Below are 21,971 nucleotides of genomic sequence, written 5' to 3' on the forward strand. Positions count from 1 at the left end.
AGTGCTAAAATCCATGGGTTAGGGGGCGCAAATTACTTGCCTTGCCCCGGGTGCTGACAACCCACGCTAGGCCACTGCTGCCATCCCCGTACAGATGGGGCAGCAGGACAGGATAAATGCTTAAAGCTCCCCGCCCTTGAGAATGCCTTTCGTAACAAACAGGTTTCAAAAGGTGCTCTCACATTTTGTGACTCATCCTTGCGCCAAGGTCAGGCTGAGAATAGTTGCATTTCTGTATTGCTGCAGGCCCTGAGAAGGGATGTATTCGTATGCTGTGCTAGGAGGAGTTCTGGCCTCGAAGAGCCAGCTGCAGTACATTGTAGCTGCTACAAACTGTAGAGGTGTTGACGAATGCAGATGCTCCAGTGCGTGTGAAACAAATCCAGATTTTATACTCACTGTTGTAATAGGAATTACAGCCACAATACCATAAAAAGCAACGTGAGCCCTAACAGCAGCCGTTTTTTCAACTACAGGTGCTCAGTGTTGCAACTTGGCAAAGCAGTTAATACAGTGGTACCTCGGGTTACAGACGCTTCAGGTTACAGACTCCGCTAACCCAGAAATAGTACCTTGGGTTAAGAACTTTGCTTCAGGATGAGAACAGAAATTGCGCAGCAGTGGCGCGGCGGCGGCAGGAGGCCCCATTAGCTAAAGTGGTGCTTCAGGTTAAGAACAGTTTCAGGTTAAGAACGGACCTCCGGAACGAATTAAGTACTTAACCCAAGGTACCACTGTACAAACATTGGTAGTAGCGAGCAAGGTGGCGGTTGTAAGAACAACTGGCCTGAGTCCAACTGCGACCGTGTGGATATCTCTGGATGCTAGGTTGGTGACTGACATCTCCATCTGGCTGGCCCCTCCAGCTTTCTTAAGCAGGTAAGCAGAAGGGCTTATTTGTTGCATTTACTGTATATCCCACCTTTTCCTTCAAGGAGTACATGCTTCACCCACCTCCTGTTAATCCATACGATGACCCTGTGAGGTAGGTTAAGAGGCTCTGACTGGCCCAAGATCACCCAGTGAGTTTCCTGACTGAGGATTTGAACCCTAATCTACTGTGTCCTAGTCTGCCATTCTTAACCACATTGACTTCCTAGAGCACTTCTGCTACGGAGCAGCTATATAAATAAAGTAGGTAAATAATTATGGGGAAAGCAATGTGTCACTTAGAGAAGGATTTGAAATATTTTCCTTGAATCTTGAATGTGTTTGTTTCTGGATTGTTTTAGCTGATGTTTTAATGTGTTGTAAACCACTCTGAGATTTTTTTCTTTAAGATATCAAGTGGTATAGAAATAATAACAACAACATCCTACCTCAAAAAAGGTGCTTACACATTCTATTGTGGTGACCATAAACTAGGTTAAAGTACCATTTGGTGATTAGTTTATACAGTCGTACCTTGGATCCTGAACGGCTTGGTACTTGGACGTTTTGGCTCCTGAATGCCGCAAACCCGGAAGTGACTGTTCCGGTTTGCAAACATTCTTCGGAACCCAAATGTTCGACGGGGCTTCCGCGGCTTCTGATTGGCTGCAGGAACTTCCTGTAGCCAATCAGAAGACGCGCTTTGGTTCCTGAACGTTTTGGAAGTTGAATGGACTTCCAGAACGGATTCCGTTTGACTTCCAAGGTACGACTGTATATCTACCTTTCTAACATTGCCTATAGTTTCTAACACTGCCTTCTGAAAAAAGGAACAGAAGGAGAGAAACAGTAGGTTCTTCCTCTTTGTTGCCACTTCACTAGTCATCCTTAGGCCAAAATACTAATCTACTCAGCAGCTTTTGAAAAGTTATTCAGATGCTGTCCACTTAAGAGCAAAAATATAAAGCAAAGCTGGCTAACTGGCCATTGCCATTGTCAGAGTCAATGTACACACATTTTATTTTAGAATCAAGGAGGACCAAGTATTTTTTTTTTCTTATGTAGTTCACACACTCTAGATCTATTGCATTGGTTTTTGCCCTTGAAAAGCTCTTATTGAGAAACTGGTTTTATTCTGGAAATAAAACCTTGTTGAGGATTGATTGTGCATGATCCCATTACATGTCCATTTGAAAACAGATGTAGGCAGTCCTGTCAATGGGGGAGGTGTATGTATCCATACCTGCCAACTGATGTTGTTAGTGGGCCACATACCAAGCCTGCAATAACCACTTCCTTCTCAATTCATTTGGGGCATGTGCAGAGAGGAAAACACATGGATAACCTGATCAAGGGGAAAGCTTTCAAACATGTTTCAAGTAACCGCGCCCACCCTTGTGGGTGGCAGGATCTAGAATCAATCTAGATTACGTTGTGGCTGAGCACGAATGATTACAGATTTAGAAAAACTTTATTTTTGCGCTACAAACAGGTTAGGGTGTATGCAGCCTTACAATATTGCAACTGATATGAGCACACAGACAAAGCTAAAACCACTCTGCATGACCTATAGCTGTTAGGCTCAAAGCAGAACAAAAAGAAAGCAGTACAGCAGGACAATGGAATTCCAAAGCTTTTATATTTCGGGAGTGCCTGAAGTCTCTTTGCTAGAAACACAAACATTGAGGAAACAACAACAAATATGTTTAAAATGCTGGCATGTGATGTTAAATAGCCAGTCTAAATATAACCAAGAACTGAAAATAATATTCTGTTTCTGGGGTGGGGGAAATCACCAAAATAGACCTCGTTTCTAATTCACAGTCTAACAAAGTGATCCTTAGAACAATTAACATTATGGACTGTCAGAAGTATTCAAACCAAAGTAACAAATGCAGCGCATGGCAGGCAAGCAAAGACCAGACCCAGGAGAACAGTGCACAGTAGATTTGGAATGCAAATCAAAATGCAACCTGACATGTCCTTTGTTCTTTCCCCCATGGAAAATCCACTTTAAATGCTTCCCATGTGCCCTTTTTGTAAGCTTATCATCTGAACGGATCACGGAAAATTAGGCAAAAAGGATCTATTACACATTTTTAAGAGTAGGGGAGAGACTGTCTCAGAAATGCTACAACGGGATAATCAGAGGGAGGCCCATTACTGTCCCTCATGCTCTGTTGCTGCTGCAATCTTTTAATCTTTTATTTGCTTAAGAGCAATTTTCCCTTGAGCACATATATCAAATACCATACACTACTCTCCCTTCTCATGGTAAGTTATTTTAAGTCACCCAAACTAATGCTGCTAGCTCCCATCAAAACATGGGGCATTGACCAACAAAATAATATGATCGGGGTTTATCAGTGTAAGGATAATCCGATTAACCAATTTAAAGGTAATTTATGGAAAGGTATGTATCACATTTGAAATTGTTTAAGGAAACAAAATCTGAGCAATTCCCTCCACTGAGAGAATAGTGACCCAGTATTCTGAAATAAGCACCTGGAAATAGCTCTGTTACCACCCTGTATGCCTCCCCCCTCTACCCCAAAATGAAAGGCTTCTATCCCTCTTTAAAAGCATCACTATTCCACATGTAATGTCTGGTCAAGCATAATATGCCTCTCTGGAGATTCACCTGCTGGTATTCAGATGTTCCTATAGCTAATATTAAAGGGCTCAAACTGAATATAAAACCTCAGCAGATTTTCTTGTAGCTCCTGCAGCTAGTAGATAAGCTACCTATGGTTCACAATGTGAGCTGTATTTCAGTAATATTTAAGGGTCATGCCAACCCTATCACTTACGGAAAATGTCCTGCCTACAGACGTTCAAATTCAGAGCTAACTAAAAGCAGTTAATTTTGTTCTGAATATGAATAGTAGGCAATTATGACTCATAAAAAGTTTAGATTCAGAATCATGATTCAGTAGCAGTTAATGGAAAGTGTAATGCTGGTGATCAACAAAAGAGGTTTAAGGACTCTCTGAAGGCAAATCTCAAAAAATGTAGTATAAACATGGACAGCTGGGAAACACTGGCCTGCAAGCGCTGCAGCTGGAGAACAGCCTTTACCAAAGTGGACTTTGAAGACACTCGAACTCAGGACCAAAGGGAGAAACGTGCCAAGGAGGAGGCACGTTTGGCAAACCCTCACAGTGATCAACTTCCGCCAGCGCTAGATTTATGTATAGGCTAAGTAGGCTGAAGCCTAGGGCCTCTAGATCTAGGGGACCTCACCAACCTGCCCGCTCCCCAGCGCCGCAGACAGTCTTCACTCTCCCAAAATTGCAAACCAAAGACTTCATGCAAGGGCAGGGCAACTTGGGCTTCTAAATCTAGGGGGCCTCACCAGCCTGCCCACTCCTTAGCACAGGTCTCCCGCCCAGAAACCTATGTCCCCACTGTGTAAGGATGTGTGGAACCAGAATTGGCCTCCACAGTCACTTACGGACAGACTCACTGTTAAGACAGTGTTCATGGAAGACAATCTTACTTGGCTATGCGTGATCATCAAAGAAGAAGATATTCTATAGTTTTGCCTTTTCAAAGGAGATGATAGATAATAATTATTTGGACTCAGGAATTGGGTCTGGAGAAAAACCCAGTTTTCAATGAGTTTAGAGGAAGAATTTGAAAATGTCTCATGATGGAAAGTGGTGTGCATGTTTGGAGTAAAACAGATGTTTCTTCCAAAACATCTGGAGAACACCAGGATAGAAGAGACTGGTTTAATCTCAGGAGATTCCCAAGAAGTGGGGTTTCATCTTAGAAACAACCCAGAACCTTTAAATACTAAAGCTGGGGGAGGGGGGGATACACCATGTCAAGGTCCTGCAAGGCAAAATAGGTTGCTGCTCCACAGCACTTGATACTATTAAAAAAAAAACAACTTCCAAGAGGATTACCAGAACCACCACATTGTTTATTATATACTTTATAAATGCTGCTGCTTTGGGAAAGCTGGGAAATAAAACGCAGCGTCATTGCCCTCAAGACTTCCGTCTTGCTGCTTTCACCCTTCTCTCGTGGAGAGCTGAGGGAATCAACCTTGAAGCATCAAGCATGCTGAGAAGCGTCCTCTTCCACTCTGAACTGTGTTTATTGCTTGCCCATTAATTTTTATTTTTATTTGTTCTTACATATAAAGCCTGGTATTATCTGCAGTAATGAATTGTTTGTTGAATTGTTGATATTGTATTATTTGAATTTATTAAACTTTATAAAACTAGTTTCTCATCCCACCATGTTTTGAATTCTGAAGAATGGATGTCTGTTGTTAGCTGCTTCGACTGTAGTTCGCTGTGGAAAGGTGGCATATCAACAGGAGAAAAGCTACAAGGGTAATCACACAGTAGTACGGTAATTCTGGAATTTTATTCTTTAAACTGCCTTCTGGGTTACCTTTCAAAGATGTTGAGAAGAGAAACACTTTGTGCCGTTATGGATATTATTTATAAATCCTCTTCACTGAACATTTCAATCCCCAAGTGGAGAACAGTGAAACAAAATAACAGTAACATGATACAGAAAAAGCAATATACAAAAATGGCAAAACCTATAAAAACAAGTCCCGTAAGTAACAACCAAATTAACAGATCCATTGTAAAGCAAAACAAAAGTTAAGGGTTTGCAATTTAACAAAATACCTAGGTAAAGAAAATACGGCATTTAACCACAGGTGTCTGCAGGAATAAAACACCAAAAAGGGAAGCAGCCCAATTTCTAAAAAAGAAAAGGATTATTAGAGTATGTACATTGTGTTTTAGGTTCTACAAATGCTAGCAGCTCTCTTTAAAAAAAGCAAGCAAAAGGGGGTGGGTGGGTCCTGCAGATTGTGATTCACTGAAGAGCTCCCCCTTCCCCTGTGGACCATCATTAAAGGAAGCAAATGGCCTTAGCAACAGTTCTCACCTCCTCTGTCAGCTAGTGCACCCGAATCACCTCTCCTCAAGAAGGCCTCACTCTGTGGTTTGTGAACAACTGAATACCTTTCACCTTTAAAACCTGTGCAAGTTCTCACTCAACAATATCAAGCACATTGTGTCAGAAGTAGCTGCCAACATCGGAGAGGCAGACACTAGGAGTCAGCCTAGCAGATAAGTAGTAAAAGATTAGGCTCCTTCACCCTTTCCCTTAACAAAAACACATACTGTACTGTAGTTCCTGCCATTTGAACCTAGGCTGCCCACCACAGGTAAAGGTAAAGGGACCCCTGACCATTAGGTCCAGTCGTGGCCGACTCTGGGGTTGCGGCACTCATCTCGCTTTATTGGCCGAGGGAGCCGGCGTACAGCTTCCAGGTCATGTGGCCAGCATGACTAAGCCACTTCTGGTAAACCAGAGCAGCACACGGAAACGCCATTTACCTTCCCGCCGGAGCGGTACCTATTTATCTACTTGCACTTTGACGTGCTTTCGAACTGCTAGGTTGGCAGGAGCAGGGACCGGGAAACGGGAGCTCACCCCGTCGCAGGGATTCGAACCGCCAACCTTCTGATCGGCAAGTCCTAGGCTCTGTGGTTTAATAATAATAATAATTTATTATTTATACCCCGCCCATCTGACTGAGTTTCCCCAGCCACTCTGGGCGGCTTCCAATCAAGTGTTAAAAACAATACAGCATTAAATATTAAATACTTCCCTAAACAGGGCTGCCTTCAGATGTCTTTTAAAGAGAAGATAGCTGCTTATTTCCTTCACATCTGAAGGGAGGGCGTTCCACAGGGCGGGTGCCACTACCGAGAAGGCCCTCTGCCTGGTTCCCTGTAACCTCACTTCTCGCAGGGAGGGAACCGCCCGAAGGCCCTTGGAGCTGGATCTCTGTGTCCTGGCTGAACGATGGGGGTGGAGATGCTCCTTCAGGTATACAGAACCGAGGCCATTTAGGGCTTTAAAGGCCAGCACCAACACTGTGGGTTTAACCCACAGTGCCACCCGCGTCCGCCCACCCCAGGCAAAGGAGTAAAAAATAAGAGGGCCATGACTGTCTCCCCATATGCTTGTTTGTGGCCATGGGCCACACATGGTGGGGGTGTAGTTATCTGCGATGCAAATTGTCATTTATTTACTTTATTTAGTGGGAGGGGGACAGTTTTCCCCCACTGGGCTAATGGGAGTTGCAGAGAGCACCTGGTGCTGCAGGAGGGAAACAGACCAAGATGGCAGCCAACACCTTACTCTGCGCGGCACGTGTGGACATAGCCTCACTATCGCGCGACTGCGCCTCCCCCACCCACTCCTGTTTCCGCGCGCTCGAATTCCTGCTCCTATGGGGGCGTGTTCTACGGAACGCAGGCGCGCGCCTCGGAGCCCCCTCGCGCCTCGACGTGAGCCGTCGGTTAAAAGAAGTTCCCTAAAGCCCACGTCCTCTCCCGTCATGCACCGCAGCGGCGAAAGCGTGCGGGTGGGGGGAGGAAGGAGCAGCTCCGCTTTCCCGCGAATTCAGTTCAAAGGAAGCAGGAGGGGGAGGGGGGGAGGCGAGCTCCCAGCGGCGAAGCGCGCGGTCCAACCAAACTCTCGCGGAATCATTCTGCCGTCACTTCTGGGCGGGCTCTGGGCCGGCCAATGGAGCGGCGCGGCGCCAGGGCGCGGGCCAATGGGCGCTCGGCGGAGGGGGCGGGAGCGGCTGGCGGCGCCGCCGTCGGGTTTGGCTGGAGCAGAGAGGGCGCTTGAGGAGAACCGATCGGCGGCGGGGCGAATTGGCGGAGTCGAAGCGCTGCCCACTTCCCCCGCCGCGCCGCGCCTCCTGGCCCTCGCGGGCCGCCGCTCCCCGCGTCTCCCGCCACGCGACCCGGCCCCGTCGGAAAGGGCCCTCTCCCCCCCCTCCCACCATGGCTCCTCAGAAGCACGGCGGCGGAGGAGGCGGCGGCGCGGGGCCCAGCTCGGCTGCTCCTAGCGGAGGGGGAGGCGCCGTCGCGGCCACCGCCACGGGCGGAGGCGGCGGGTTCGGCGGCGGCGGCGGCTCGACCTCGGCCGCCGCGCCGGGCGGCAAGTCCGGCGGCGCCGTGGGAGGCCTCGGCAGCGGCTACTCGGGGGGCGGCAGCGGCTGCGGCTCCTCGGCGTCGTCGGCAGCGGCCTCCTCGGCTGCGGCCCTCCCGCCGGTGAAGAAGCCGAAGATGGAGCAGATCCAGGCCGACCACGAGCTCTTTCTGCAGGCCTTCGAGAGTGAGCTTCGTGGGGGGGGGAGGAGGGAGGGGGGTCCGAAAATAACAACCGTTCCCCACCCTCCCCCCTCCCGCCCGAGTCGAGGCGTGATGGGCGGAGGAGAGGGAGCAGCATCGGCCGCTTATTGTGGGGCGGCGGGGCTGCCTTCCTCTCCCCCCTGGCGCGCGCGGGTCCTTCGGCGGGAGGTGGTTCCCCCCCTTTCGGTTGGGGGGGGGTCCTCTGCAAGCAATGCTGTTGCTCCTCTGTCCGGGTTGTCAGCCCCCAGGGCTGCCCGTGGGGGGAAACCCGCGCCCTGCCTAATTGTTACATTAATGAGGCCACGCTCCACCTCGGAAGGATTTTAAGGAGTAGTCAGATTGCGCCTCTCGGTAGGATTACCTTTCGGGGCTCGGGAGAGCCGCGGGGGGCGTTGTAAATTGATACTATGTTGTTACGAGTGTCTTCATCATCTCTCTCTCCCTCCCAACCCCTTGAGAGCTTATTGGGAAGCTGGTCTTCCTAAGCGATTGAACGACTCCTTGCCCCACAAAAGATCATTTTCGAAGCTGAGGTTTTATGAACTGTAAGGAAAGTCATGGGGGGAGGTATGGAGGGTGAGGGAATTGGTCTCTGGTTTTGGAGCTTAAAAAGGTTGGTTATTCTATTTGGGGCAAAAATTGCAGACTTGTCATTTTGAGTTGTGTGGTGAAGGCTGAAGGTATGGATAACGCTGGTCAAGGAGGAGTGGAGAACTCGAGAATGAAACTTGTGATCAGGAATTAGTCTGAAGAATGTGGCCGATTATTTGGTAGCCTTGCAAAATTGCCTTATTTATAGAAAAAGGTTTTAACTGCCACCCCATTTTAAACATTGCAGCAACTAGTTTTTAAAGTGAAAAGGTTCAGTCCCTAGAACTTTCATTTAACAAGATAGCAGCTTAACAAAAACATTGGGGGGGGGTGGCAGCAGTTGCTCTTAGGACACTTAGAGCACATCTTCTGATTCTTTTAAAATGAAATTGTGAATGATAAATCTGTACACTTCATAGAGTAAGATTTTAAAGGAAGGAACTAGTATGTTTCCCAGAAGTCAGTTTTCTAAGAATTTATGATTTTTTTCTTCCACTTGAGATATATTTTCAGAGATATTGTAGAAATGTTGAAGGGTTGTACGCTGACAGGCATAACTCTGGTTAAGCATTTGAATATTCTTCCTCCTTTGTGAACTTTGTGTTTCATAGAAGCCAAGTAGTCAAGACTTTGCTAGCAAGATAGAATGTATTATATCCAAGGGCATAATGCTGCTGTTGGTTATTCAAGTGTCAGGGATGCAAAATTAGCTTCTGGAAATACTCCATTCCACAAAAGTATTTTTAATCTATCTTATCGGATCTACTGCTGTATGTTGTGGGTGTTTATTTTCAAATATATACTGCCATATTTCGCAGTAGTAGATGGGTAGTGATCACAGTAGTGGTCACTTGGTTGTAGCTGATAGCGATTAGGTTGCTCCTTGAAAGTGCCCACTTACTTCATTACAGTCTAGGTATTTATGTACTACACATGTTTGGTATGAATGGATAATGTTGTGTATTCAAAAATTTAATGTGTTGCAGGGAAAAGCTAGTAAAGTGTCAAATTATCTGCTTTGTAAAAGACTGCTCTATTTTCTCTCACAGAACCAACACAAATATATAGATTTCTACGCACCCGCAATCTCATAGCTGTGAGTAACTGTTAATCTTTTATTTTAATTTTTTGATCCACTCATGGCAATGTTGAATTTACTTTTTTCATTTTCTGTTGCAGCCAATATTCTTGCACAGAACTCTCACGTATATGTCCCACAGAAACTCTCGAACAAATATCAAAAGGTAACTTCACATATTAAAAATGCTTGTTATTTAATATGTTAACGTCCTCCCCTCTCTAGCAACTGAGATGATGATAATAGTAGGGTACTGCCCATGTATAGTATGAATGACAACTTTCTCCAAAATTGGGACCTAAATTCTTTTTGTAATGAACTTAATGACCACATAACATGCACATATGTAATGAAGCCTTGTATTTGTCTTAAATTTTCATGTGGTTTGGTTTGCAATGTGAGCTTGCAAGTGGTAGTTTTTCAGAGATTCACTTTGCTGATGCACAGCAATGAAAAATATCAACTGTTTGCTGTCAAAGATGAAATCACATTGCAGAAAAAATATATATACTTCATAAGTAATTGGGAGTGTTTGGTAATTAACATTGTATTGTGCTTGCTATTTAGCTGTTACTGCTTGTGGTACTTCCATCTTAAGTCACAATGCTATGCTTCAGGTCAATGTGGGTAATGCTTTATATTTTGTTTAAACTTAGCCTCTCAGTAAATAATAATTATAGACAATGTCTGTGGGGAAGTAAAGAAAAATGGTAATCCAAACTAACTTCATTTTTGAGCTTCTGCAGTGGGTTTAGCTATCAGGAACCTTGAAATACTAATACACTTCAAAATAATTAAAACTGCCTTTAGCTTTGAGTGCTTGCAACGTAATGTTTTTATCTCAGATAACCTATAAAGATTAAATTTGTAACTCCACTTGAATGGAATTAGTGGTGCAAAACATTGTTTGAGTCAACAAGATACGCATAAGATACGTCAGAGAATGGAAAAAAACAAAGCGATAAAATGTACACTGAAGGAATGGGGTATGCTTGCCACGGAAAAGGGAACTGCAATGGGAGTTAATTCTTAGGCATATAGCATTGCTGTTGCCCATTAACATGAATTGTTCTCCAAAGCCATTTAAAATAAAGCAAGAACCAACAGATTTAAATAATGTAAAAATAGGTCTAATTAGTCAGAAGACTATAGTGGAGTACAGGTCAGTGGACATCTAGGATAATCCATTCTTGGAGATTTAGGAGTTAGGTTTGTGTTCTGTAGGGTGTTAATGCAAACAGAGGGATGAAGCCTTGATCATGTTCTGAGTCTGGGACGTTTTGTCAAATAACTTGTAATGGTCAGTGCTGATACCAGATGATAGGGAGCATCAGCTACATATCGGTGTATTTTTTTGGTATGTCTTTGTTTCAATGTAGTTGCAGTATTGAAAGAGCATGGCTATTTAAGGACTCATGGAATTCCTCAACCTAAATCTGTTTTCTTTCCAGAAATATCTTTCATTTAGTGACAGTATGGTAGCCTGCTTTTTCTGCTACTGCAGATAGCCAAGGAATTTTTTTTTTACTGCAACATCTATACTTAGCATATATTTCTGCAGTGCGATGGAGAAAGATGAAATTGGCTGTGTTTGCACATCATGGTAAACCATAAACCATGGATTGCCATGTTCAAATGAATTGTGCTTGCTTCACTCCTCAGTCACATTGGGAGGAAGCAAATTGTGACCACTGGCTTAGCAGTCCAAACAAGTGATCATGGTTTGCTTTGCTTTGCTATGCTATGCTCTTTAAAGAAACCCATACTGATAAGCCAATGTTTCTTCTTGGCACACCAGTTAATAGCTTGAGCAAAATAAACTGGTTCCTAATTGGGCTTTAACACTAAACTGGGAGACATGGGTTTGTTTTCTCCCATCCCAAGAGGGAAGTAGCAAAATAGCTGCTATTCTCTTGTGCATAGTAAGTCATAGCTTACTGTGATATGCAAAAGCTGCCATTGTGTATGTTTCTCTCTACTGCTGCTAATTGGTAGACAGCATTGGTAAATGCCACATTTCACTCTGAAAAGGGCTAGATTCTTAGCTTTAATCTTTAATTCATATAGTTAGTTGACTGGTAAACATTTGGTAAGAAAGAACTGCATCCAAGAGGCCAGGCAGTGAAGCTTTTGTAAATGAGATTTGGTTGTTTCCAGCAATGTGGTATAAATGACAGTGTGACATAAATGACTATTAAAATGTGTTAAGGGCTAGTAACTATGTTACGAGAATTGCAAAATAAGGTCATCTGAATTGTAGGTGAATGATGGTCATGTCAACTGTGTTCTGCGGAAGCAAAAACAACAACGTTGTTGAATATATTTTTATTCTTTCTTTTTTCCTGAAGTGTACTCTCAAGGCAGCTCACAGCTACAAATAATAAAGTACAAAGAATTAAATTGTAAAAGCCATCAGTTCAAACAGAGAGACCAAATTAGGAGAATACTTGCTGAAATAAAATTGTCTTTACCACCCGCCAAACAACAGGATGTATTAGGGGGGCCAAACCATACCTCTGTAAAAGAGCTATTTCACAATATGGATGCCACAGGTGAGAAGGCCCACTCTTGTGCTCGCTCACCATTCTTCAGGTAGCAGGGGAACATGGAAGAGGGCCTCCCATTATGGAATTTAGAGGAGACCCATAACAGACTTTCTGGACAGATTCATGCAGGAGTCAGTGTTTCCTCGCCTCACTGTTTAGGACTCCAAAAATCAAAGGCTGGAGCTGGTTCACCACAACATGGTCAGGTATCTGAATCAAAAATGCAGATTAGAAACTGGGCAAAACTCATTCATATTGGAGAGAAGTGCAAGGATATCTTCAAGAGTGTCTTCACAATTAAGTGCTGTCAAACGACCTCTGCAACCCAAACCCTGTTCTGGCTGAATTTACAAGCCATGATGAACAAAGATCATGCTGGGTCTTTCAGTTTCAAGAATCTTGTCCACATTCTCAGATTGTGCAAAATGAAAAGTATAAGGCATGGGAAGGTCTGAAAAGTTGCTTTAGAGCAAACTGCAGGACTTCCCACAGGCATCTGGTTGGACATTGTGAGAAACATGACAATAGGCCTTTCGTCTGATCCATCAGGGCTCTTACGTTTGCAAAGGGCAGTACAAAGCAGGAGATCCCATATAGATTCTAGCGAGAAAAGGGTTACTTAGCAGAGTTGTACACACCCACCCTCCTATTAACAAAACGTATCACATTTCCCTTTGCCACGAACAAATGACCCGCAGGGAATGATACTTAAAGTCCACAAAGTCAAGAGTTCTGTGCTTTAAGCTGGATCCAACCAAGACAAAGGTGCTTTAGGGGACACAAACAAATGACCTTGCTGGGAACAATATTTAAATTCAACAAAGTCAAGAGAGTTCCTAGGGAGGAAGGAATGTGTTTGGAGCATTGGAGGGACTTGTAAACGGGTGTTTATGGGAGAAGTTTGAGGGAGAAGCCTGGAGTGCTGTCTCATGGTGCATGTAGGACCAAAAGATATTGACAGCGAGGGAGCTGCTTCAGTGACCTGCAACACCAGTGCCATGTTTGTCTTCCTGCCTGAGAATGCAAAACTGCACCTGCAGTGAGTACAAGCTAGTTGCCTTGCTGGAAGAGAAGCTACAGCAACTTTAGGCAGAAAACCAGGACTGTCAGGAGCCATGCTGCGTCTCTGGAGCTACAAAGTCAATTTCATGTCCTCACCTCAGATACTGATTCTCAGCCTGAGGAGCAAGAACAGCAACTGCAGGCCTTGGAATACATTGAGGTAGTAGTGGAAGGTACAGTGTACAGAGTGATTTCTGCCACTCCCCAGAGAAGGAAAAGATGTGTGGTGGCAGCAGGTGGCGGAGGACGGGGCAGCAATGTGTGGAGGAATGACTGGTGGTTTTAGTTGTCCCTACACGAATGCACAAAGTACAGGAAGCAAGCAAGAAGAACTTGAGCTCTTATAGGACGACAAATATCAGAACCTCTGTCTATAATCTTTGAGAATTCTTGGAGAACAGGTGAAGTCCCTGTAGATTGGAAGTGAGTGAATATGGTCCCCATCTTAAAAGGGGGGGGGGGAGAATACCCAGGTAACTACCGACTGGTGAGCTTGACATCAATGCCTGGAAAGGTCCTAGAACAGATAATTAAACAGTCTGTGAGCACTTGGGAAAGCATGCTGTGATTACTGAAACCCATCATGGGTTTCTCAAAAACAAGTCATGCCAGATGAATCTCATTTTTCTTTTTTTTATAGTTACCAGCTTAGTGGATTAGGGGAGTGCTGTGGATGTAGTGTACCTTGATTTCAGTAAGGCTTTTGACAAAGTCCTTCACAATATTCCTGTGCAGAAGCTGGTAAAATGTAGACTGGACAAGGTAACTTTTAGGTGAATTTGTAACTGGTTGACTGACAAACCCAAAGAGTGCTCATGAATGGTTCCTGGTCATCCTGGGGAAAAGTGGCAAGTAGGTTGCCGCAGGGTTCTGTCCTGAACCCTTTGTTGTTCAACATCTTTACAAATGATTTGGATGATGGAATTGAGGGGATGTTAATCAAAACTGCAGGGACGCGGGTGGCGCTGTGGGTAAAAGCCTCAGCGCCTAGGGCTTGCCGATCGAAAGGTTGGCGGTTCAAATCCCCGCAGCGGGGTGCGCTTCCGCTGCTTGGTCCCAGCGCCTGCCAACCTAGCAGTTCGAAAGCACCCCCGGGTGCAAGTAGATAAATAGGGACCGCTTACCAGCGGGAAGGTAAACGGCGTTCCGTGTGCTGCGCTGGCTCGCCAGATGCAGCTTTGTCACGCTGGCCACGTGACCCGGAAGTGTCTCCGGACAGCGCTGGCTCCCGGCCTCTAGAGTGAGATGAGCGCACAACCCTAGAGTCTGGCAAGACTGGCCCGTACGGGCAGGGGTACCTTTACCTAATCAAAACTGCAGATGAGAGCAAACTGGGAGGGGTAGCTAATGCCACTGAAGACAGAATTGGGATTCAAAATGACCTTAACAGATTGGAGAACTGGGCCAAAATTAACCAAATTAATTTCAGTAGAGAGAAATGCAAGGTTCTACACTTAGGCAGGCAGAACCAGCTGCACAAATATAAAATGGGGGACAGCTGGATTGCCAATAGTATACAGTGGTACCTCGGGTTACAGACGGTTCAGGTTACAGACTCCGCTAACCCAGAAATAGTACCTCGGGTTAAAAACTTTGCTTCAGGATGAGAACAGAAATCGTGCGGCAGCAGTGGGAGGCCCCATTAGCTAAAGTGGTGCTTCAGGTTAAGAACAGTTTCAGGTTAAGAACGGACCTCCAGAACGAATTAAGTACTTAACCCGAGGTACCGCTGTATATGAAAAGGATATTGGGATCATAATAGACCAAAAGAGTCAACAGTGTGATGCAACAGCAAAAAAACACACGCCAGTGCTATTTTAGGTTGCATCAACAGAAATATAACATCCAGATGAAGGGAGGTAATAGTACTGCTCTATTCTGCCTTGGTCAGCCACACTCTGTCCAGTTCTGGGCGCCACAATTTGAGAAGGACAAGCTGGAATGCATGCAGAGCAGGACAGTCAAGATGATCAAGCGTCTGGAAACAAAGCCTTATGAGAAGTGGTTGAGGAAGTTGGATATGTTTCGCCTGGAAAAGAGGAGACAGAGGAGATATTGAAAGGGCTGTCACATGGAAGGCGGAGCAGGCTTGGGACCTGAACCAATGGATTCAAGTTACAAGAAAGGAAATTACTAGTAGACATCAGGAAGAGCTTTCTGACAGTAAGAGCTGTCAACAGAACTGACCCCCTTGGAAGATGGCAGGTGCTTCTTCCTTATATGTTCTAAAGCACAGGTTGGATGGCTACCTGTCAAGGATGCTTTAGCTGAGATTCCCACATAGCAGGGCTTTGGAGTAGGTAACCCTTGGTGTCACTTCCCCCATCTTCCGTCCATGTGTGTGTGTGTGTTTAGATTGTAAGCCTGCGGGTAGGGACTGTTTTGTTTTGCTCATGTAAGCACCTCTGAAAGCCTTTTTGGCTGAAGAGCAGGGTACAAATTCTACAAATTTAGTATCCTGTCATTATAAACCCAGTTGTAAGGACACACAATGGAAGCTAGCAGAGTGTTGGACAAGGCTCCTTGAAAAAGGGTATTGAATCCTAGGGTCACATGCATACTCATCCGATTCAGGAGATTGTTGCATCAATCAGCCTGGTGGGCAGACATTGGAGATTTACGCTTCCTTCCCCCAAACAGATACTCGTAGTATGCAACATGTCTATTTCCTCACCCAGAATCAAATCGTGGATGAACTTTGTTTCTTTATTAACTTACCCTGTATTCACCCACAACATTCGAAGACTTGGTGGATTGTAGTAAAAGCAAGTATAAATATATATTCATGTTTCCGTTTGAGTAAATTATTTACAAAGCAATGAAAATAGCATTGCTTAAGCCTTTAAGGAACTTGCACTATTCCTTTTTTTTTTTTACTTTTGTCCTTTGCCTTACAGATTGTACTTAGACCTTATTTGAAATTTCCTATCGTTGTTTTAAAAAGTAGGTTAACTGTAGCCTAACATGGATGTTGTATGAACATTCTCTCATATTTGTATTTTTTGTCCTTAGAATTGGAAAGGGAAGTACCTTCCAATTATATACTTATTTAATTTCTCAGTCTTTTACAACTTGAGAAATAAAAGTATTAAAGCTTGACGAGTGCAGTCAGGTATGGGATTTCAAGATCTATTTGATAAGAAACCAGCTTTTCTCAATTGTGAATTATTTTCAGTTTGACAGGCTGATCTAAACGATTGTGTAACCTTTTTCGTTATCTTCTTAAAGAAGTGCATCTAGCAACCACTTGCTTATGCCTGGCCTAAGTCGTCCTTGTACTATACCCCAATATTTAGTAAAGGGCTGTCATATGAAGACACTGGCACACTGCCAGACCTGAATGTTTTTAGTACAAGGAATGTCGCTAGTGTTCAGCTGAGCTCCCACAAAGCAAAAACAGCTTTTCTGAATTCTAGTTCTGTAACTCTAGAATTCAGTTTCTGATACCTTTGTCTATTTATGCCTGTGGTGATTCTTAAGTGATAGTACATTTTACTTCTGTAAGTGTTCTTGAGCTAAGCGTAAATATTGAAACGTTTTGAAAATAGCCATGATTGAAAGACAAAATATTTAGGGATTAACATCATGCGGCTAGACACTAGCTTTCTGTGTCATATTGTGAAGTATTTCACAACTTGGTGCACCCGACTCCCTTCCAGGTCCTAAAAAAAAGCTATTGGAACAAATCTTTATGAAGCAAAACTTAACAACATAATGGAGATCAGTGAAATTTCAAAAAAACACAACTTTTATTACAGGAAAACATTCAGAGTAGACGGGATGCTGACGAAAGTAGAGAAAAAACAGGGAGAACACGACTTGCAAAGGTAACATTCATTTTATCTACCGAGAATGTTTCAGTAGCAGTGTTTCAAATGGGATTATGTATTTTCTATGTCAGTAAAAGTCATACTGAAATATGACTGGAAGTATAATGAAATTCTGCTCCTCCCATAATAAAATACCTGCAAACTAATTTTACCAGAGGTGTTGTGTGTGGTGTCTGTTTGTTCTCTGGTAAACTTGCGCTACAGTGTTTAGCTCTTAATATGGATGAAATAAAACATACAGTCACTTCCTGAAAAGCGGCAAAACATGCAAACCGGCTCTAGTAATTTATTTGTTTTTGAAATTTCATTGATTTCCATTATGTAGTTGAATCACAGTTTATTCTGTAGTGCATGTGCGAAAACACACCTTTCCATCTATTGCTGCACGTTGCTTGTTGTTGTTCAAAACAGTTGTTGCATTTGTGTTAGTGAATATGCCGAAACCTTGCCAGAAAACCTTCATAAAATGCCTGTGCTATGTTGTAGATAGGAATACGTTTATTGATCATCATTATTTAATTATTTATATGACTCCCAATTGTCAAGATATCAGTTGATAGATGGGGAAGTATCTACTTGAAATTGCAGCTTCATATTTTGGGAGTAATTCTGGACCCAGCCTTGACCTTGGGTGACCAGCTGTGGTGGAATATGCTTTTGCCCAGCTTGGGTGATCACATCATGCTTGAACTACTTCATGGGGCAGCCTTTGAAGAGTGTTCAGAAAAATAAACTGTGATGGCTAGGATATTAACTAGAGATGAATGCCAGGGGTAAGTTCCATCATTGTTGGAACAGCTGAATTGGCCTCCAGTTGGTTTCTGGGCCCAATTCAAAGTGCTGGTTAAGACATGTGAAGTCTTATATGGTATAGGATCAGGATTCTTGATGGACCATTATGAGTCTGCTCAAGTATTAAGATAATTAACAGGAGAACTTTTGTGCTCCTGGGACCAGAGTGATGGCCTTTTTAGTGGCCTTGGTCAGACTTTGGAATTTACTCCCAGACACATGTACCTCACTCTTTACCTGACATGTCTTCCACCGCAATGTGAAAACCTTCCACTTTAGGGAAAACCTTGGTTTGTTAGTTATTTTAGTGCACTTGGTTGACCATCCTTAAGGTGTTTTTTTTTTGTTTGTTTGTTTTGTTGTTGCTGTACAGTTTTTAATTATGTGTTATCGTTCATATCATAATTTAATGTTAATTTTGTTGGCCACCTTGAACTATTTGGAAAGATAGGGTATAAATGAATTTTTAAAATTAACCTGAATTGAATACAAAGCAAAGAAAGCTATTTTGAACTTGTTAATGAATCGGTGACCCTATTATCAATTATTTATTGTAAGAAAAAAAAATCACAGGCTCCTTAAGCATAAAACTCCTGAGAGGGCACACAATAAAAATAAAGGAAAAACAGATACAATTAATAAAGGAAGGGAAGCATTGTTGCACTTGAACTGACTCCATGTGCACAATCATCTAGTTCTGATACGATCCAAAATATGAGTGAAAAACACTGATTTGACCATTAAGTATAATCCCTTCAGGAAATTCCTGGGCCAATGCTTTGTCCCATGATGTTGCTAAAGGGAGGCATGTTTCATGTTTTCATAAGAACATGAGAAGGACCCATCTGATTAACATCCTGCATTGGCCAGCCAGATACTTCTAGAAATTCCTAAACTGTCTAAAAAGGCCGCTATTTGTGAAGTGCATTGCTGTAACGTAATCTGGGTGCAATTGAATGAATGAGGCCAGGTTAGATTAAGAAAATAAATGTTAAAAAATATTACTGGTTGTCGTCTTCTCTCACATTTCTTAAATGTGCCTAGAATGTTTGAAGAGTGAAACAATATTTCTTTCCTTATTTTAGCTTGTCTGCTCATCTACAACTCACCTTTACTGGTTTCTTCCATAAAAATGGTACGTATTTCATCATACACTTTTCCTTTCAATGTCATTTACTGATGATAAAGGAATGTTTTGGTGTGTAACTGAGGTTCATAGACCTCTGCATTTTCACTGGGTTAAATAGCATTTATTGTGGTTTGCTTGTAGACTGCAAAATGTGTCCTTATAAAATCCTTTCATTATGACTAAGCTGAATGGTATATCATTTTATAGTACACTTAACATTTTGGGATGCTAAGTTATCATGGAGAAACAACCAAGATCACTTAAAAATAACAGTAGAAATGATCTAAGCTAGAATCAAGATACATTTAAATTTTAGCGCTGTAACCCATGTAATTTTATTGGGACATGTACAGGCAGACAACATTAAAGACTGGCCTCTCGGTTGAATGGTGTTAAATTGTCAGAAGGTGTTGAGCTCTACATGTCCATGAAAATGGCAACAGTCCTCTTCTGCAAATTGCTGTGTGCTTGCTCCCCAAAATGAATAGCTGTTGCAGGGTTGGAATCAGGTTTCAGGGGGACGTGGTGCAAGTGCCCTGCTGGAGCCCTTGCTCTGTCCTATGGGATTTCTTCTCATTAGCTAATGAAATTGCTTTTTTAAAAAATATAGTTACTAGGGAGGTGGTGAGCTGGCAGCAGTAAGGCCCAGTCCCTTGATAGAATAGACGAAGCAGCTGCATGTAATCTTCATTTCCCTGGAATTACTCTGGACCTGGTAGTGGGTTCATCCTCACCTGACACAGCACTTTATAGTGCTGGGCTGAGCACTGCCACCCTAGCAGCAGCTTGAAAAAGAAGAGGGGGACATCAGGGATCCAATATCAGCCTCAGTGGGCCCTGTCATTTGCCCCATCTTGTGACTATTAACCCTGGGCTTCAGCAGTGGCTCCAGTGAGCACAGCTGAGAGTTAACATGCACTTCTCCATTCAACTCTCCCCTTGATCTCTTTCCTCCCTGCCCTGCCCTGCACACAAATTGGGTAATGGAGTAATGTGCTACAGGGCCTGTGCTTAAGGTTCTCTAGATCAGTGTTTCCCAACCGGTGTTCCGCGGCACACCAGTGTGCCGCCAGACGTTGCCTAGTGTGCCGCGAGATGTTGCCTGGAGGGAGGCGGGCGAGTCGGCGGCGAGAGGCGGGGCGGCGGCGGCGAGGAGAGGCCGCGCCTCCTGCTGCTGCCTGGCGCTCCTCCTCGCAGCCGGCAGCGCTGCCTGGGCGCCTCCGCGCGACTCTGCCTCGCTGGGTTTGGTCTCCCAGCAGAGACGGGTCACACGCGCCACTCCCTCCCTCCCTCAGCCTGCGCGGAGGGAGAGCCAGAGAGAGGCATCGCTCCTGCGCGGCGGGAGAGGGAGCTTGGCGCGTCTGCGGCTTTTATAGGGCGCCCGGCGCGCACCAGCTCGATAACGGGCACCGGCGCGGCGGGGGGCGCCGGGCCGGGGGAGGGGGGCGGCCGGCCTGTCTCCTTGGCAACCCCATTGAGCAGCGCCGGCTCCCCCGGGAGGGCCATCCCCCCGCGCCGCCGATCGCCAACACCGCCGACGCTGTGGCTGCCCGAGCCCGAGCCGAAGCCCGAGCCCGTCAGTCAGGAAGGAAGGAAGGAGAAATGGGGAGGGAGACGAGGGAGGAAAATTGCACGCAGGGTGAAGAAAGGAGAAGGGCGAACGAGACGAGCTTCCAACCCAAAAAAGGGCTGGAAGACTGGGAGGATGAAGCATCGGGAAAGAAAGCGACGCCTTCCCTGCCCGCGACATCGCCCGCTTGTCATTGGCAGCGCAGCGGGCGCCCAGAGGGGCTGGGCACCGGCGCAGGGCCGCTCCGCAGCCGCGGAGGACAGCTGCGCGGCTAGCAAGGTGCGCCGCGTAGAGCGCGGCCCTTGTGTGGCCCGGTGGCCAGGCAAGCTCGGGCGGGGACCCCCCTGCGAATCTAAGACGGGAGAAGAGGGCAGAGCAAAGGGGGTCCCTTCCCCAACCTCCGGCTCTGAGACTTCCCTGCACCCCAGAAAAGCGAAAGGATTTCCCCTTTTTTTATATATAAATATTTTATTAAGTTTTCAAATACAAAGTTAGAAACATACACTGAAGAAAAAAGTAAAAGAACAAGAAAAAGAAAAAAAGAAAAAGAAGAAAAGAAAACCAACCATTCAACACATTTTTTATATAACTAACTGGACTTCCTCGCATCTCCCTTACCCTGCATTCTTTATAATAAAGATATCAGCAAATTATTACCTTGTTTCGTACCTTATTTTGTACTTTTCAAATACTATACCTCTAAATTTAACATACTTTTCATCAGTTACTTATATCTTAAATTAAACATAGTATTACCTTAGATTTTGACCTTTTCTTACTTAAAATATAATTTTCTGTTTCCCAAATCTAATTGCTGAAGCTATAGTTTCCGAATCGTGTAAATTTTTAACATTCATACAACTTATATTGCTTTTGGAAATAGTCCTTAAATTTTTTCCAGTCCTCTTCCGTTGTTTCTTCTCCCAAATCTCGGATTCTGCCAGTCATTTCAGCCAGTTCCATGTAGTCCATCAATTGCGTCTGCCACTCTTCCAGTGTGGGCAAATCTTGTGTCTTCCAATATTTTGCGATAAGTATTCTTGCTGCTGTAGTTGCATACATAAAGAAAGTTCTATCCTTCTTTAACACTTTCTGGCCAACAATGCCCAAGAGGAAGGCCTCTGGTTTCTTGGGAAAGGTATACTTAAATACCTTTTTTAACTCATTATAGATCATTTCCCAGAAGGCCTTCACTTTTGGACAAGTCCACCAGAGGTGAAAGAATTTCCCTTCAGCCTCCTTACATTTCCAACATTTATTATCAGACAGGTGATATATTTTTGCAAGCTTGACTGGGGTCATGTACCACCTATAAA

At 44.3% G+C, this 21,971-nt stretch overlaps 1 protein-coding gene across 3 annotated transcripts in view; it reads left to right on the forward strand.

Annotated features, from left to right (window-relative positions):
* The first annotated feature begins 7,501 nt into the window (after positions 1 to 7,501).
* Positions 7,502 to 21,971, forward strand: part of SUZ12 (SUZ12 polycomb repressive complex 2 subunit) — a 33,580-nt gene continuing 19,110 nt past the window's right edge. For 2 of the 3 annotated variants that reach the window (XM_028711492.2, XM_028711502.2), the window contains exons 1-5: positions 7,502 to 8,040; positions 9,698 to 9,744; positions 9,828 to 9,892; positions 17,093 to 17,161; positions 19,042 to 19,091. In XM_028711492.2, the coding sequence (XP_028567325.2) occupies positions 7,707 to 8,040; positions 9,698 to 9,744; positions 9,828 to 9,892; positions 17,093 to 17,161; positions 19,042 to 19,091 (565 nt within the window). In that variant the 5' untranslated portion in view covers positions 7,502 to 7,706. The remainder of the gene's footprint in view (positions 8,041 to 9,697; positions 9,745 to 9,827; positions 9,893 to 17,092; positions 17,162 to 19,041; positions 19,092 to 21,971) is intronic. The other variant, XM_077923969.1, reaches the window with a different exon arrangement.

This window comes from Podarcis muralis, chromosome 2 (genome assembly GCF_964188315.1).
Source record: "Podarcis muralis chromosome 2, rPodMur119.hap1.1, whole genome shotgun sequence".
NCBI lineage: Eukaryota > Metazoa > Chordata > Lepidosauria > Squamata > Lacertidae > Podarcis > Podarcis muralis.